The following is a 17,546-nucleotide window of genomic DNA, read 5'->3' as shown; positions in this document are numbered from 1 at the left end:
GTCAAATCAGAGAAACAGGGAGGACACTTAAAGTTATGTTAATAAGTCAAAGACACCAATTTGAAATGGCTACATAATGTATGATTCTAACTAAGACATGCCAGGAAAGGCAAAACTAGAGAGACAGGAAAACATCACTGTTGCCAGGGGCGATCAGGCAGGGAAGGATAAGTATCACTGCACATTTTTCCAAACCAATAAACAATACCAATAGTAAATCATAATGTAAACCATGGACATGAGGTTATAATAACATAAATGTCAGTTCATGAATTGCAACAGACATACCACCCTGGTTGGGATGATGTCGATATGAGGGAGGAAATGTGTATGTGGCAGGGAGGATAATGAAGTCCCTGTACCTTCCACTCAATCATGCTGAGAATAGTAAACTAGTATAATGTGTCCTTTAAAAAAGGGTAGGCAACACTCCCACTGCCCACCTGTGACTATGCAGGTGCCTCTTCTTACCAACTCTCTCCCTCTGCAGGAAAGCAGCTTTCTGGCTGCCAGTGACCTGTACCTGCAGGGGCTTCTCTTCACTGACATCCCTCAGCAGAGGTCACTCTCCTCAAAGCCGCCCGCCTGCAACCATGCAGGCCTCTCTTAGCAAAACCTGTCCCTTTCTGTTTCCCTAATAAACCTGCTCTTTAAATGTAAAAAATAAATAAATAAATAAATAAATAAATAAATAAATAAATAAATAAGGGTAAAGGACTGGAATAGACATTACTAAATGGAAGATATACTAATTGGCACATAAGTAATAACTGCTTTTGTTCAACACTGCTAGTCATTTCAGAAAAGTAAATCAAAAGCACAGTGAGATAAGATTTTATACTCATGAGGATAGCTGTAATAATAAAAAGAAAGAACAAACCCTTGTGCACTGTTAGTTGGACCATAAAACAGCACAGCCAGCAGGGAAGATAATATGGTAGTTTCTTAAAAAAATCTCAGCATAGAATTACAACATGAGCCAATAACTCCACTTCTTGGTATACGCCCAAGTGAAAGAGGGAACTCAAAATGTTACCTGCACAAACATGCCCACACTAGCACTATCCATTTCAGCCAAAAGTTAGATGCAAGCCAGGCAGCTGCTGATGAAATGTGGTGTGAAAATGGAATGGAATATGGAGACATAAAAAGGAAATAAAATTTTGGCACACGTGCAACATGGTGAACACTAAAGACATCATGCTAAGTGAAACAGGTCAGTCAGAAAAGAAAAAGATTCTACATGGTTCCACCTGAGAACAGTCAAATTCACTGAGGCAGAAAGAACAACGGTGGTTGTCAGGGGCCATGAGAGCAGAGAAAATAGAGTCAGTGTTCAGTGAGCACAGAGCCTCATTTGGGAAGATGAAAAAACATTAAGATAGATGGTAGTGATGTTTAAACACCACTGTGAACATACTAAACATCAATGAATTATGTATGAAAATGATTAAGATGAACAATTACAGACTGTCTATACTTTCTCATGATGAAAAATAACTATTAACCAGAATCCCAGTCGTAAATCACCATTGTGATTGATGCATCCATGCATTTTTCCTGATTAAATTTTAACTGATTAGTTCAAAGAGCAGAAAAATTAAACACAGTACATGAAAGAGTCTGAAAACACTACTAGGCATTTTAGAGCTAGAAATAAATGTATTTTAAAAAATAAGGACAGACTTGCTGACCTAATTATATAGTTTACACATGCAATGTACAAGTGTATGATAAATGCCAAATAACATGTTTTTTTTAAAAAAAACATTTATTAGGCCTCCCTGGTGGCGCAGCGGTTGAGCGCTGGGTTGCGAAGCTGCCCGCAGCCTCTGCGGCGCCGGTTCGATCCCCGGCTGCTCCCCGGCCACTGGAGGAGGGTCCCACATGGCACGCAGACCTCTCCTGCCGCCCGCTGCTCCCCTCAGCAGTGTACTTCGGTCCTTCTGCCTGCTCTGCTCCCCGCCCTGGCTCTGGTGAATTCTCTCACCCTCCCGCGCTTCGGACTGTACCCAGTGCTTGTATAAATAAATAAAAACAAATAAATCTAAAAAAAAAAAAAAAACATTTATTTTTATTTATGCATACAAGAACTGGAGTCTTGGCCAGAGGTGCAGGATCTACTGAAACACACTGCTGAGGGGAGCAGTGGGGAGACACGTCGGTCAGCTCCCTGGATGGGAATCGAACTCACGCTGCAATGGCTGGTGATAGCCTGATAGCACTGAGACTTTAATCCCTAGGCCACCAGGGAGGTCCCCAAATAACATGCTATGTTAAAATAATAAAAGCGAGACATGATACAAATCTGAGCTCCTTATTTTTATCCTCAATGTATCTTTGTCTTCGCCCTGTGCAAACATGTTTAACTCCTGAGTGCCTCTTCCCCCTGGGCTCCTTCAACTGTCCCCACTCCCGCTGGCAGCTGTCCCTAATCCCACTGACGAGCAGGACAGGTTAGGAGGCACAGAGCCTGATCACTGAGCAAACCCCACATCCTTAAGATTTGTCCAGAATGAGGATTCAAATGGAAAAGGGAAAGTTACTGTATTTGCTGTGAGCACCAATGCAGACATTATGTAGTACTCAAGAACAAAGAAAGCAGCAGAACATTCATTAGACCACATTAAGGGAAAGAGAGCGAGGAGTTCAGGAGAAAGCCCCTCTTGTGGTTTGAACCACTAGCTAGTAGGAAGCAGTACTGTATGTAAGGAGGGAAAGGCGTTTTCATTTTCCATCTGTTCAGCTGAGGTTCCTTCTGGACAGGTACAGAGAAGCACTCAATAGGGAGGTACAGCTGTGAAGGTAAAGCTGGGGAGCGGGGCCCCTCCCTGATGGCCTAGAGGTTAAGTGTCAGCGTTATCACCACTATGGCCTGAATTCGATCCCTGGCTAGGGAGCTGACCCACATGGTATAGCAGACCTCTCCTTTCTCCCCACTGCTCTCCTCAGCAGTGTACTTGGGTCAATCCGCCTGTTCTGCTACCCTGTCTCTGGTGAATCCTCTCACTCCTACCCCCACACCTCTGGCCTGCACCCCAGTTCTTCTACATGAATAAAAAAAAGAAAAGTTGGGGAGGGAGCCCAACCTAAAGGGAAACACTTGGGACTGCAAAGCACAGAGGGTGATCAGTCAGGGAGAAGCGCAGTGTGAGCAAGGAGCCCAGACCTGGACTCTAGGATGAGCTCTGGGCGCAGGAGCAGAAGACCACAAGAACTAAGGGAAACAAGACATCATCAGACAGGCAGAGACAGAAGTTAAAGGAGAAGTACTTGCAGATGATGAAGCACACAAAGTGGAGCAAAGTGGAGACAACAGTCACTGATGTAGCTTGGGCTGATGCTGTGCTTTAAGAAACACGGAGTAGGTGAAGGCACAAACCTGCACTGGAAACAATCGCTCTAAAACAAAGCGGAGCAATCTCCTGCACAACACGCATATACAGACTGGCTGAGAACGGCACAGGTAGATTTCAGAACCAGGGGTTGAGCCAAGCCTCAGATATTCCAAGTTTGCTCCCATCTGCTCCCTGTATCAACCATGGCCTTCCAAAAGTTGCCTGAAGCAGTATGTTCCGTCAGTCTGCCTGTTCTGTTCCCCACTCTGGCTCTGGTGAATTTTCTCACCCTTCCGCGCTTCTGACTTGTATCAATAAATAAAAATAAATCTTTAAAAAAAATCAAAAGTTGCCTGAGATCACAGTATTTTAGCAATACTAAAAAACCCTTACCAAGTTGTGCTTTAGCTTCAGATAATCATTATTACCACAAAGTGATGGGAGGGTTTATTTTCAGACTATAATGTGAAGACACTGCATGTGAAGACGGAGACACTGTTTTTTCACACTTCTGTGTCTGCAAGTGTCCCTGTCCCCTGAAAATGCAGCATGCTGTCTTCTAAGGATCTGTTCTGATCAGGAAACAAACATGTCTGACCTGCCCTGGCATCAGAAAGACCAGCCTCCAATGTGTGTGTACCCTGGACTAGGGATGAGCTGACTATCTCTGTAAGCCACATTCATCTTCTTTATGTGTATTTACTGAAGCAGAATTTTACATTTTTCCAATTTAATATATGAATCTTCATAAAAAACAAACTAAGAAAAAAACCAAATTAATAACTCACCAAAGATTTTTTCATTGCCTGCTGCTCTCAGAAATACATACAGGACTCTGGAAATGGAGCAGGGAGAGAAGGCAAATGAGTTTAACTTCTTGTACATCATCAGCTTGTGTAGATACCTGAGGCTGGTCTATTAGAAGCACAGGCTTAGCCAACAGCCCACACAAACCACCAAAACAGCCCATGAAGTCATCTTATACCAGTCAGCTCAGAAAAGGCATCTGAGGACCACAGCCTTATTTGTGATCCAAGCAACTGGAGCAGAGGAAGTGACCAACTAAACCCAACCCAAAATGGTAACCATAGATCTTTCAGAAAAACAAATAGATGTGCTGGTTTTTTTGTTTGTTTGTTTTTTTTAAAGCTTGGAAATGTTAGTGATCTAAATCCCCATACTAATTTGGGGATTTGTGTGTAACAAATTATGTGAGGGAATTACATTCCAAACACAATTAACAAAACTTCACACCCACATGTAGAAATTTTGAGAAACAACAAGTTTTTCAATGAAGTTGCTGGAACTAAGAGACCATGTACTAATCATACTAAGCAACTGCCCACAGATCAGAATACATAGTCAATCTAACCTTCCAGTTTTAAATAGAGAAGAGACTTAGGCGATCATTTTCAAGATTATTACATTAGGTGGGAAACAGTTATATCATGAACCCCTTGAGTTTACATAATTTACCTAACTCACTGAAAAATTTGGGGCTAAAGGATAGGCATGTTTAAAGAAAGACCTTCTAAAAAATGTTTGCAAAAAAATGATGTCAAGAACAAACATGTGTCAGGTATACAAACCCTGTGACCCTGGCATGTCTCCTAAGGCCTCAAACCATGTTCGTTGTTTTTTAAATCTTTATAAAGCAGAGCTACCTGGACAAAGCCACCCAAAACCACCAGGAAGATAATTCACAGCAGAACAAGAGTTAATACCAAACTGGAGATAGTTTGGAGCGGTCAGGTCCTGGAAACACTGAGGGAGAATAAAGAAATAAGCGCCTACTTAATAAAGAATGGCCACAGGTTCTTAGCTGTGACAGGTTCCTTGTCAAGCCAGACCACGCCCTCTTAAGACCCCGCCCACAAAACTTTTCCTTGCACTTTGCCTACTCCTCTAAGCCCAGCTCAAGTCTCCTGAGGGCTGGACCAAACTTCCACTATCACAAAGTCGTTCACAGCTTGTGGAGGAGATAATATTACCTAAATCATGTTCACACTGGGCAGATTATCAATAACTGCTTGACAATGCAAAGCGAGGACCTCTCCAGAATTTCTACGATTCTTCTGCGCCTGCTCTCTTAAGCACTATCTAGAGGCTTCAGGCCACAGAGATGTTCTTCAAGCAGCTTATCCCAACGTCTGAACTGCCCTTTCTCACGTCCTAACAGGCACCTGTCCAAAGAAAGCAGAACACCATCCAGACACCAAATATCCCGCCTAGAACTGAAGGTGCCTGGAAACAGGTCTTGCACAAACTCTGAAAAAGGAAATCAGGGGGTGTGAGGCAGCCACACCGTGCACGAGGGGTCCTCACACTTCACCTCCTGAGGCGATACCCCCAAATCACATGAACACAAGTGCCAGTAGCAAGCGCAGGTCCGCACACACACAGCGATCTCCGCAGGAATCCTGCCATCTCCCCAGTTACGAGCGCGCTGATTTACAGCGGCCGGACCTGCAGGCCCGGCGGGTCCCCCCCACCCCCCCGGGCCAAGGACGCTCCCCGGCGGAGCAGACCCCCCACTGCAGGCGCCCACCGGCACCTCGCTCGCTGCAGACCCACACCGCCTCGCAGGCGTCCCTGCCTTCTTGGACTGCAATCTTCGGCACCACCGGCCGGCTGCAGACGCTGCAGCGGGCACGTCCAGCACTCGGGCCGCGCCGAGCGCCTTCGGAGCAAGCCCATCAGTAAAAGCGCAGCAAGGGCCGGCCTGCCCCGCCCGCCCGCCCGCGGGCCCAAGGTCCCACCGCCTCCCTGGCGCGCCGGCTCCCGCCACGCAGCCGCGCGCAGGCCCCTCCCGCCCCGGCCCGCTCCCTCCCGCCCCGCTTCCGAGCGCCGGGGGCGGCTCCCTCCCCCGCCCCCTACACACACCTTCGGGACGCGGACCCCGCGGAAGCCCGGCCGCGGCCAGCGCAGCGGCGCCGAAAGATGGCGGAGCAGGGCGGGGGCGGGCCGCGCCTGCGCAGAGGGAAGCGGGAAGGCGCCCGCCCAGGCTTTCTTACGGGCCCCACCCGGCAGCACGGACTACATCTCCCACAAGCCTCTGCGCCGCCGGCCCGCGGTGGGGACGCTTTGGGCGTCGCGGGTGGCCGCCCCCGGCCCCGCCGCCTGAAGGGCTGGAGGGAGACGGGGGCCGCCGGGCGCGTCCGCGGCGGATTGGAAGACGAAGGGTTACACCTCCCCCAGGGCAGCGTGGCAGACGAGGGGATTTTTTTTTCCCCCCCAAGAAGGCGAGTTTCCGGACTCACTTCTTCGCTGCTCCTTGGACCATCAGCTAAGAGCGGGAGGGCAGCGAAGCTCCGAAATCAGTGGAGCCGCCCTCGGGGACTAGATGGAGGCCCGTGGTGCGGCCGATGAGGCCCGTTGGAGTGGAAGGACTTGCCCCCCCCCCCCGGCCCCGCGAGAGTCCAGCCCACGGGGTCTCTGCCCGCTCACCTCTGCCCACGTGACACCTGCCAGGCTTCTCTCCCCGTAGACACCCCGGGGTCCTCCAGCTCCACTGCCAGGAGCAGGAAGGGGAGCCTCAGAGATGAGAGACTCCCCGTGTTTCTCAGCGCCCCCATTCTGGTAGGGGTGACAGTAAGGGGCATCAGCTCCCCCTCTAAAGACCACCAGGTGAAGGGCTCCCGCATCACAGGGCCCGACGCGGGGTGATGTCGTGCTCTCCCTTGGTGGGGTCCCATTGGATTGATAGGCTATCAATTAAATGTCAGATACGGGTATGTGTGTGCGTGTGCTTTTGACTGAGCCCAACTGCCCTCTGAAGCCTCTTGGTATGCTGGGAGCGCGATATTGTCCACTGCCTGACCCCAATACTGTTACAGATAAGGACCTAAATCTGCAAGGTTGGAACTTACCCAAGAGAAGCAGATAGGAGCCCCACCCAGACCCGCTTGGGGAGACCTCAGAGAAAAGGACCTGGCCCCTTTGCAGGAAGCATTCTGCAGGGGTGCAAGCAAGAATCTGCCTGGGCTCACGGGTCAAAGAGCTAACAAGGCCAGTGGTGGCGGCGCCACGTCCCCTGTGGTGGCAGGACCGCGATCTGTTGGGCTTTGGAGCGGCTCCAGTAACTATGGCCTTTACCCTGTACTCGTTGCTGCAGGCGGCCCTGCTCTGTGTCAATGCCACTGCCGTGCTCCACGAAGAACGCTTCCTTAAAAACAGTGGCTGGGGAAGAGACCAGGGAATTGGCAGATTCAGAGAGGAGACAGGAATTAAGCCTCAGCTAATGAACCTTATTCAATCTGTAAGAACTGTGATGAGAGTGCCATTGATCATAGTAAACTCAGTTGTAATTTTATTACTTTTATTATTTGGGTGAAGATCAGTAGGAGAAAGGGAGACTCAGGAGAAGAGATGCCAACAGAAGTTACTACTTCCATCATCATTGGAATGTACACATTTTTTTTTTAAGATTTCTTTATCGTTATACAAGTGCTAGGGTACAGGCCGGAGGTGCAGGAGGGTGAGAGGATTCACCAGAGACAGAGCAGGGAGCAGACTGACCAAAGTACACTGCTGAGGAGAGCAGCGGGCACGACAGGAGAGGTCTGCCACGCCATGTGGGAATGTTCCCGGCCAGCCTGGAATCCAACTGGTGCTGCAAAGGCTATGGACAGCTTCACAGCATTGCGCTCAACCCCTGTGCCACTGGGGAGACCCAGAACATACCCATCTTAACTGGTCATCCTTGTATTTGAAAAAAATGTAAAACTGACAATAAAACAGGAGTCCCTAAAAAAACAAAAAAACAAAACAACACATAAGAAGCAGCTGAGGTGAGGTGAAGCCCTTCACCAGGGAAAGGGATGAGATGAAATTAGGTGGAGAAATAGCAGGGACCAGGCTGGAGAAGCTGGCTCAGTTGAGGCAGCAAAGAGCTTTGGGAAGCCCTTCCTCTCCCCAGTCTATGCACAAAGGCCCCTGCTGGGTTAAGTTGGGAGATGTCTCACCATCAGCCCCCAGGATGATTCTGAGGAATCAGGAGGATTCCACAGGCCAGCACAAGGACCCAGAGCTCCGCCCAAAATGCACGGTCCTCCTCCTGCTCACCTGCCACACCTGCTTCCTGGGCAAGCCATTGAAATCACTCAGTTCCCTGGTGGCGCAGGGGTGAAGTTTCAGCGCTATCAAGCTATAACCAGCCATTACGGCCTGTGTTCGATTCTGGCCAGGGAGCTGATCCACATGGCGCAGCAGACCTCTCCTGTCTCCTCGCTGCTCCCCTCAGCAGTGTATCTCAGTAGATCTGCCTGTTCTGCTCCCCACTCTGTCTCTGGTGAGTCCTCTCACCCCTGCACCTATGGCCTACACCCCAGTTCTTCTATGATAAATAAATAAATCTTAAATGAAACTGATGTCTGTGAAAATCAACACACAGATGCTGAGAGCGGTTTTGCTCATCACTTGCCCAAGCTTGCAAGAATCAAATGTCCTTCGGTACTTGATGGATGTCCTGGGGTACAACCAGTCAATGCGATGGTACTCAGTGGTCAAAAGAAAGGACTTTTTAACCCATTAAGTGATATGAAGCTATCTTGAATAAGTGAAACACGTCAATCTAAAAAGACTACATGATCCATGATCCTAAATATAAAACACTCCATAAAAGGCACAACTATGGAGACAGTGAAATACCAGCGGTTGCCAGCGGCCATGCCCTAATGAAGACGAAGAGAACACAGATCTTTTAGGTCAGTGAACCTACTCCGTGGGGCCATCGGGTTATGTATCATAAATTATTCCAATTCCAAGGAAAGCACAATACCAGCAGCGATTCACAATGTAAAGTGTGGAATCTGGGAGGAAAAGAAGAGTCATTGTTGATTGCCAAACTGTAACACATATACTGCTAGAAATGGGCCATGTGGTAATTCAACGACTCTCACCCACAGCCAAAGAAACAACCCAGGAGTCAAAGTCTCTAGAATCTCGGTCCATTGTAAACGTTGCAAGTCTAGGAGTCTCATCTGTGAAGAGACTCCAAACATCCCCACAAAAACAACTGCCACATGTGACTAATCCACACACAGTTGCCAACTATTTCGGCTGGAATCGGGCTTCGGGCTTCTCGCTGGTGATTAAAGCTCTCATCAAAGATGCCCGACGTGAAGTTCCAGTACAACACCTCACCAGGATGTTTCCTGGGGAGCAGGAACTCACAGGCAGTCCGGCCGAGTCCGCCTGGCTTCCTGGGCTCCTTGGCCCATCAATCTTGGACTCCAGCAAGCTGCTCTGGAAGCTCCCTACATGTAGGGAGCAGTAAACTGTAAATGTCACTTGCATCCCTATCGGATACCAGCTTTTCGCAGACGCAGAGGGCGCACAGCAGACGCTGGTAGATAATGATGTAATGAAACATATATTCTTATCGGACACCACCTGTGCGAGGGTGAGCGAAAGTAAATATTTTTTGTTTTGATAATTTGCAGTGAAGAAAATATTTTGGTGAAAGTAAGATGCAAATATTTATGTAAATATATTGGGTGTAAATATGTTATGGAAAATATGTTGAGAAAAATAAATGATGTAACCTAGTTTATAAAGTATATAAACTGAGCGATCGCAAAGTACTTCGGCTTCGAGGTGAGCTCAAGGTCAGCCCGTTATACTGAGAGCCGCCTTGCCCCTTCGAGATCCACCGGAGAAGACCTGGAACATTGTTCATGGGCTGCGGCCGCAGGGCGTCCCTGCAAAGCGGAGACCGAATTCGAGCAGCCGAGTTCAAGAGACTGAACGCGAACTGCCGAATCACGGACGACTCTTCCCTGGCAACTAAAAGTGACCTTGCGGTAAGCGATCGCTCGAGGGACACAGCGACAGGGTAGTGCTAGGCCTGGTGTCTGACTGTGTGCGACTCGCGTGAATAAAGCAGATTGAAAGGCACCGTTTATGGTCGGAGCTTTCTTAGCGGCACCGACCCGGAGGAAGCCCGCCCAGGTGGTCCGCTTCCCCGCTCGCGACAGGTACACACTCTCGGCTCTGGCACTGCCATCTTTGGAGGAAGCAATGGGGCTGTCCGGACCTGTGGCCCAACATTCCAATCACGGCTCTGGGCCCTCAAGGCGCCGGGCTCACACCTGCGCTCAGGCTCAGCACCCCAACAGCCAAGCACGTCTCTACTCCCATCAGGCCTGGGGACCCCAAGGACCAGGATCCTTCCTCTGCTTCGTCCTCCCACCTATAATCACGTGTCCCCACCCACTCTCCCCCCTGCGCCGATTTCACAGCTCTTTACGTCACGTGACCCAGGCTCTCCCTTCACCTCCACACCTGCACTCAGGTGCCTCACCTGGTGTCCTGACGTCCTGGGGTACAACCAGTCAACGCGATGGTACTCCATTAAGGGATGTGAAGCCACGCGAAGACACGAACCCCCTTCCCCTCCCGCTCCTCCAGTTTCCGGGCGCCCCGGGGTCGCGCCCTCCCACCGCTCCCCACTCACCTCAGAGACACCGACCACGACCACGTGCGGAGACCGAGGCGAGGCAGCCCCGGGCGAGGGCGGAAGTGGGCGGGGGAGCAGGGCCGCACCTGCGCAGTAGGAACACGGACCCTCTACCCGGAACTCCCCGCGGGAACGGCCGCTCACCCGGGGGACTACGTTTCCCAGGAGCCTTTGCGGCAGCCGCCCCAGCCAGTGGAGAGCGTGGCGCTCTCTCCGACGGGCCGCCTCGTCGGGAGCATCAACGTGGTGGCGGGGCACGGGGGGCCGGAGGGCGGGCCCACTGGGAATCAGATGAGGGATTAAACGAAGCTGGCGGAGGAGGGGAGGTTGTTTTTGTGCCGAGAGGCGAGCGTGTCAGGCCCTTTCCCTCCCGCTCCTGCTGCCCTGGGCGGGGAGAGCAGCTCCCAGCGTGACTCCGAGACGCCCCTGGAGAGTTCGTGCGGGCGCCGCCCTCGCCCGGGCTTCTGCCTCTGAAGGAAGATGGAATCGGGCCAGGTGGAGTCCACCCTCGGTCGCCCTCTCCCCTGCCGCTTGGGGAGGGAGTAGGAAGGCTTGATTCTGACTGGTGCTTGCGCACCGGCACGCCCCCGCCCCCCGCACGTGATGCTGGCACACCCTCCCATGGACGTCCAGGCTGACTAGGGGCCAGAGCAGCAGTGGACGAGGGTGGGGGATGGGGACTGGGCCCGGTGGACTAACATGGATACTGCCTGCATGAAGTACTGGGCTGAGGGGTGCCATGGCACCAGGGTCCTGGGACTCCTCTAGGACCTTCTCTTAGTTACTGAGGTGTTAGTTGCTATGACAGTTAAACTTCCGTTTCTAATTCTTAAAAGGCCAGAGTGTGGAATGCTCTTAGGTTCACCCGATTCCCAGGGAAATGATCAGCACCCTCCCATCATGCCAAACCCCTTGCACAAATGCCTGCGCTTCGAGGTCTTTTCTCATCTATTTACTTATTTCGTGACTTCATTTTATTTGTGAACTCACCCTTTGTTCAGGCTGTAAAAGGGGAAAAGTGAATCATCACTCATCACGAACACGACGCAAAATACAAGTACTATAAACCATTTAATTTTCTTACAGTTCTAATTTCAGTATATCATACCTGAACATACTTCTTCATCCATGAATAACTAACATTCTTTAAATTTCAGCGCAGTCATTTTATCATGGCCAAGTCACTAGTTGCTAAAAGGTGGGTCATATTAACACATTATTTAAAAAACAAAACTCAGAATAAAGAGAAATCCTAAGGACAAATGTTATTGCGAACTTTCATATTTATTTATATTTAAAGATTTATTTATTTATGCATAGAAGAACTGGGATGCAGGCCAGAGGTGCGAGGGATGAGAGGATTCACCAGAGACAGAGTGGGGAGCAGAACAAGCGTTATCTACTGAAATACACTGCTAAGGGGAGCAGCAGACAAGAAAAGAGAGGTCTGCTGCACCATATGTGGGTTAGCTCCCTGGCTGGGGATCAAACTCAGGCCACAGTGGGGATAGCACTGAGACTCAACCCCTAGGCCACCAGGGAGGCCCGCGAACTTTCATATTTAATAAGAAATTTAAGGGGAAAGAGTGACAAATAAGGTTAAAAAAATAACCCAACGGTACATGAATTTACTGCTTGAATAAATGCATCTCAAGTGAGTCTTGCAGAGGGTGTTCGGAAGGGAGGTCAGTGAGGTGCTGCCCGGAAACCAGACCTGTAGGCTGAGCACCACGTGACGCTGACAGGTGTGGAAATGCATGCTGGTCACCAGAAACAACACAAGGGGCTCGGTGTGCTGGGAACAGCTTGTGTGTGTGTGTTTACGTCAAGAGTATGGTGAGAGGAGATGGGGAGCCCTACAAGCTGTGAGGTGGCGGGGGAGATGAGGCTAGACATGGGACAGGAAGAGGAGAAGCAACACACAGGGGTACCAAGCGCGGCAGAGGCACAGCCTGGAGCCCAGCCCTGGTCCCCTGAACGCAGCCCCACAGTCCCACGTCTACTTACTAGGCTGCTGCAGGGGGGTCCCCAAGAGGGCTGGGCTCTGACACCCCTCCCTGCTTTGTCATGCCAGGGACCTTCTAGGTTTGAAGACACGTGTGAAATGTCTGAGGGCGATGGGGAGTCCTGCAGAGGGAACTGGGCTCATGTGATGGTGCAGGGCTCCCCCGACCATGCCCTGACTCCGTGACCAGTATTCATGACACTGGACATCGTTCTGAGGCCAAGGAACTGCCCCTTTTCTGACCTCAGGTCCTACCTGCCTCCCTCCCCCAATCTGAGGGTGAGTGTTCCCCAAACACCCTCAGGACACCCATGACAGGCTATTCCCCCAGATAACAGACTGCTGTCACCTCACACCCTCACTCAGCTCAAATATTCCCTTCTGAGACCTTCCCGAGTCATCCGACTGACAGAGGCGTCACTCCCACCTGTTACCTGCAGTTTAACACCCTTCCTGAGGTTTAACAGCCCTGATATCCCTCCCTGTCCACTGGTGTCCTCCGCATCCTCACGGCCACGCTTTATCAACTCAAAGTCTGTGGTGCTCATGGGGAGTGTGGGAGCATGAGGGGAGCCCAACCCTTGGGGCTGTGACCAAGGAAACACCCAGCCCCTGAGGGTGCAAGGGGGTGCCTGATATGTGATCCTGAAACCATAGCTGAAAGATACTTGAGAAGAAAACAAAGTACTTGTAGTGACACTGTCTCAGCTGTCCCCTCCCTGCACAAGCCTGCTCTCTCCAGAGCCGAGAAGCCTTTTCAGACCTGGTGAGATTAGCTTGCCTCCCCCTGGGGCTTTCCCAAGTTGCCAAAAATCACAAAGCTCCATCAATAACAGGAGACCCCACGGGAGCTGCCCTCTTACCTCTGCCCACACCCAACTCTTGCCAGGCTCATGCTGGGGCATCTTTTCCGGCAGACCTTGGGGTCCTCTAGCTCTTCAGCCGGGAGCAGGAAGGGGAGGCTCAAGTAAGAGCTGCCCAGGGGCTTACTCAGCCGTGCAGGTAATATAACCAACACACACCCCAAGGATGAGACACCTCCTCAGTAGCACACACCACAGGGAAGCCAAGGCCGAACCAAAGGCAGGGGGTGCAGGTGGCACCTCTCCATCTACCCTGGGCTGCCGCTCCTGGCCTGGGTGCTCGCATGGGTTCCCAAGCCAGAGCCCCACCCTCCAAGTAGCCAACGGTTGGAACCAACAGGCAGATGCCGAGGTCCACATGATTTCTACGAATATAAACCCTAAAGTGGATGCAGGCTTACCTGTCACCATCCAAAGTGACAATGGAGGAAAGCGGCCCTACAAGTTAAAAAAAAATAGGAGGCCCTGGGCCCGGGGTCCTGTTGGAGCCCCCACTTCGGCCAGATACTTTCCATGGAACCTATCAATGGACACCTGAACCAGGCAACGGCATTTCTATCTATTTACAACACCACCTCACTTACCACCCACGTGGGCGCAATCAGAGACCGAAACGTCGACCTCGCAGCACCGAGCCTCTCAGTCACTGAAAGGGGCACCTTGGTCTGAGGACAGAACCACAGCCTTGTGAGCTGCGCACCCGCACAACCCTCCCCCATGCACACATCACCTGCCAATCCAGCTCCCAGGCCCAGCACAGCCTCCAAGGCACAGAGGCTCTGCCTCCTCGGGAGGCCATGGAGCCTCCACAGCAGGGCTCACACACGTGGGCGGGTGTCCACACAGCAATGACACCCTGGTCTCACAACTGGATGACGATCCCTGCACCCAAGCCACCTTGTACTGGACCCTCTATCCCTCCCGGGGACGCCGTGGGTGATGCTAAGCTGCTGGCAGCCCCAGGCAAGGGCCGCTTCCCTCCGTGACTCTGAGGAATGCTGGCAGTTTCCTGGGCCCCATTCACCTGGTGCATGACCCTCACCTCCAGCTTGCTCTAAGCCGGACACGGTCGCACTCCCAGGCCTAGAGATCGGGTAGGACTCACAGCTGTCGGTGCCGATCCAAGGATCAATGGAGACTGAATTCTGAGGAAGACTGCGACCTCTTATGAGACAAGTCCTCAAATCCCTGGGGAAAGATAACACGGTGTGTCGTCTCCCCTAGTTCCCCTCCAAGCGTTTCCTGAGGAGCTCCTACCAGGAGTTACCTCTGTGACACAACTGCCGTTTACCAGCTACACATAAAGACTGGAACTTTCCATGGACTTTACTATACTATTAGTTCGCACTCACGTGAACAGTGAAACCTACCACCTCAGCCTAGAAATATATTATTCTCAAAACATACACTATTTCCTTGAAAACTCCACCAAGATGTTACAAACCTGGAATTTTCAGACCTGTTCCCTTGGCTAATGCCACATAAACTGGAAACTTACAGGCCAGTCCGTAGGGAATTACAGTTGTACTTGAGTTGCTCATTTGGCCTCTCATAAGAAAACACATAGGGCATCTTCAGCGCTTCTCTAGAACAGTCCGCTCAGGCCACTCAATAACCCAAACACTCCAGCTGAAACTTGATACACTATGTCAACTATCTTTTCGCCTCTTTTTGAGTTTCCATCAATACACGCGATAAAACATGACAGAAGTTCTTTGCTCCAGGAATTTTACACACAAGTGTAGGTAACTGTTCGCAGAATGTCCCATTCAAAAACTGCCTGAAACGTGATGGTTAAGGACATCACACATGGAAGGGCCCAAGGAGAACACATAGTTTCACCCAGGAAAGCACCCATGGAGACTGCTGGGTCAAGTGCGGAAGAGGCTGCTCTTCCCAATCAATCCCTCCTTTCTGAAAACACTGCATGTTCATCCCATGGATTCCTAGGAAAACCAGGAGTGTCATTCAGGAACACGAGGTATGAAAAATATGAGAATGGAGTTTTCTTTGTGACCTGGCTTGGAAAGTACTGTTTGTTTTTATAGCCACAGTTAAGTTATAGAAACCCAACATAGAATTCCATGTCGTATCAACAAATAATATGTTGTGAATATGCTGTCTCTCACACAGGATCAAACCCTGAGTGAGGTCTCAATGTTTAGTGAGGTGAGATTTCTGGTCGACAGATTTTCTACATCTTTACATTCCTAGGGTTTAAGTCGTTTGTGAATTCTATTATGTCTAGTAAGGTGTGACTTCTGGCAAAAGGTGTTTCCACACTCTTTACATTCAAAGGGTCTCTCTCCTGTATGAATTCTGTGATGTACAGTAAGGTCTGACCTATGGTAGAAAGTTTTCCTACATTCTTCACATTCATAGGGCTTCTCTCCTGTGTGAATTCTCTTATGGTAATTCAATTCAAACATCCAGTAAAAAGTTTTCCCACATTCTTCACATTCATAGCGTTTCTCTCCTGTGTGAATTGCCTGATGTCTACTGAGCTGGGACATCTGATAGAAAGTTTTGCTACATTCTCTACACTCATAGGGTCTCTCTCCTGTGTGAGCCCTCTGATGAACAGTGAGATTTGATTTGTAGCAGAAAGTTCTACTACATTCTTGGCATTCATAGGGCCTGAGTCCCGTGTGAATTCTCTGATGTAGAGTGTATGATGACTTCAGGCAGAATGATTTGTTACATTCTTTACATTCATAGGGTTTTTGTACTGTGTGCAAGCTCTGATGCATATCGAGTTGTGATTTCCAGTAGAACATTTTTTTACAATCTTTACATTCATAGCGTTTCTCTCCTGTGTGAATTCTTTGATGATTAATGAGTCCTGACTTCCGGTAGAAAATTTTCCCACATTCTTCACATTCATAGGGTTTCTCTTCTGTGTGAGATTTCTGATGTATCTTCAGATATGATTTATATGTGAATTTTTTCCCACATTCATTACATTGATAGGGTTTTTCTTTATTGTGACTTCTCTGGTGTACATTGAGGTCTGCCCTAAGGTAGTAAGATTTGTGACACTCTTTACATTCGTAGGGCCTCTCTCCTGTGTGAGTTCTCTGATGTCTAGTGAGGGTTGACTTCCACTTGTAAACTTTTTCACAATCTTTACACTCATAGCGCTTTGCTTGCTTGAGAATTCTCTGGTTGCTGAGGGTTGAATTCCCACAGGCTTGCCAACATTCATAAGATTTCTCACCTGGTTCTATGTTCTGATGCTCAGCCATAACAGAGAAGTTAAAGCAAGTCTTACCACATATATTCTCTTCAATTTTCTCCCTCAACTGACTTCTCTGATGTTCCGTGAGATGTAATAACTTGCTAAAATCATCACCACTTTGATTCCACTTATGGTGCTCATACTCAGAATCTGTCTGAAGAATCAATTGTGTTGGATCCTCAAAACAGATTTGCCCCCAATTGTTACATCCATAGTGAGTCTGATCTATGTGAGTCATCTCTTGAGTAAAAAGAGCTGACGTATCACAGGCCTCCCCATACTCATTATATTCGCATGCAGCCTCTCCAATAAGGGCCCTCCCATGGGTAAATACCATCTCGTCCTTATAGAAGGTTTTGTCTTCTCTACTAAATACCACGGGCTGCTGCAAATCTAGCATCTTCTGATGAAAACTAGGATGCTCAGGCTCCCTATGGGATTCCACAGTTGTCTCCTCCCTCTCTGGACTCTCTCCGTCATTATTTTCTTCAGGGTCTACCGGGAGAAATATGTTCTTATATATAGCAAAGTGCTCAGTCACCACTCCTGAATCCTGTCCATCTTGTATAACCACTTTCATAATATGGTTTGGACTTAAATTCAGTGCTTCTTCCATATCAGGTTTCTCTTCAGTAGAGTCTTC

At 49.6% G+C, this 17,546-nt stretch overlaps 1 protein-coding gene across 1 annotated transcript; it reads left to right on the top strand.

Moving 5' to 3' along the window:
* Nucleotides 1-7,422: 7,422 nt before the first annotated feature.
* On the top strand, nt 7,423-7,671 carry LOC311186650 (immediate early response 3-interacting protein 1-like; the record flags this gene model as incomplete). The annotated part of the gene is made up of 1 exon (XM_084257767.1): nt 7,423-7,671. One exon carries the CDS (start codon nt 7,423-7,425, stop codon nt 7,669-7,671), a length of 249 nt encoding a protein of 82 aa, XP_084113893.1.
* Nucleotides 7,672-17,546: the final 9,875 nt, after the last annotated feature.

This window comes from Talpa europaea, assembly GCF_964194135.1.
Source record: "Talpa europaea genome assembly, chromosome: 16".
NCBI lineage: Eukaryota > Metazoa > Chordata > Mammalia > Eulipotyphla > Talpidae > Talpa > Talpa europaea.
The sequence above is the reverse complement of the archived record's forward strand: the minus strand, read 5'-3'. Positions and strand labels throughout refer to the sequence as shown.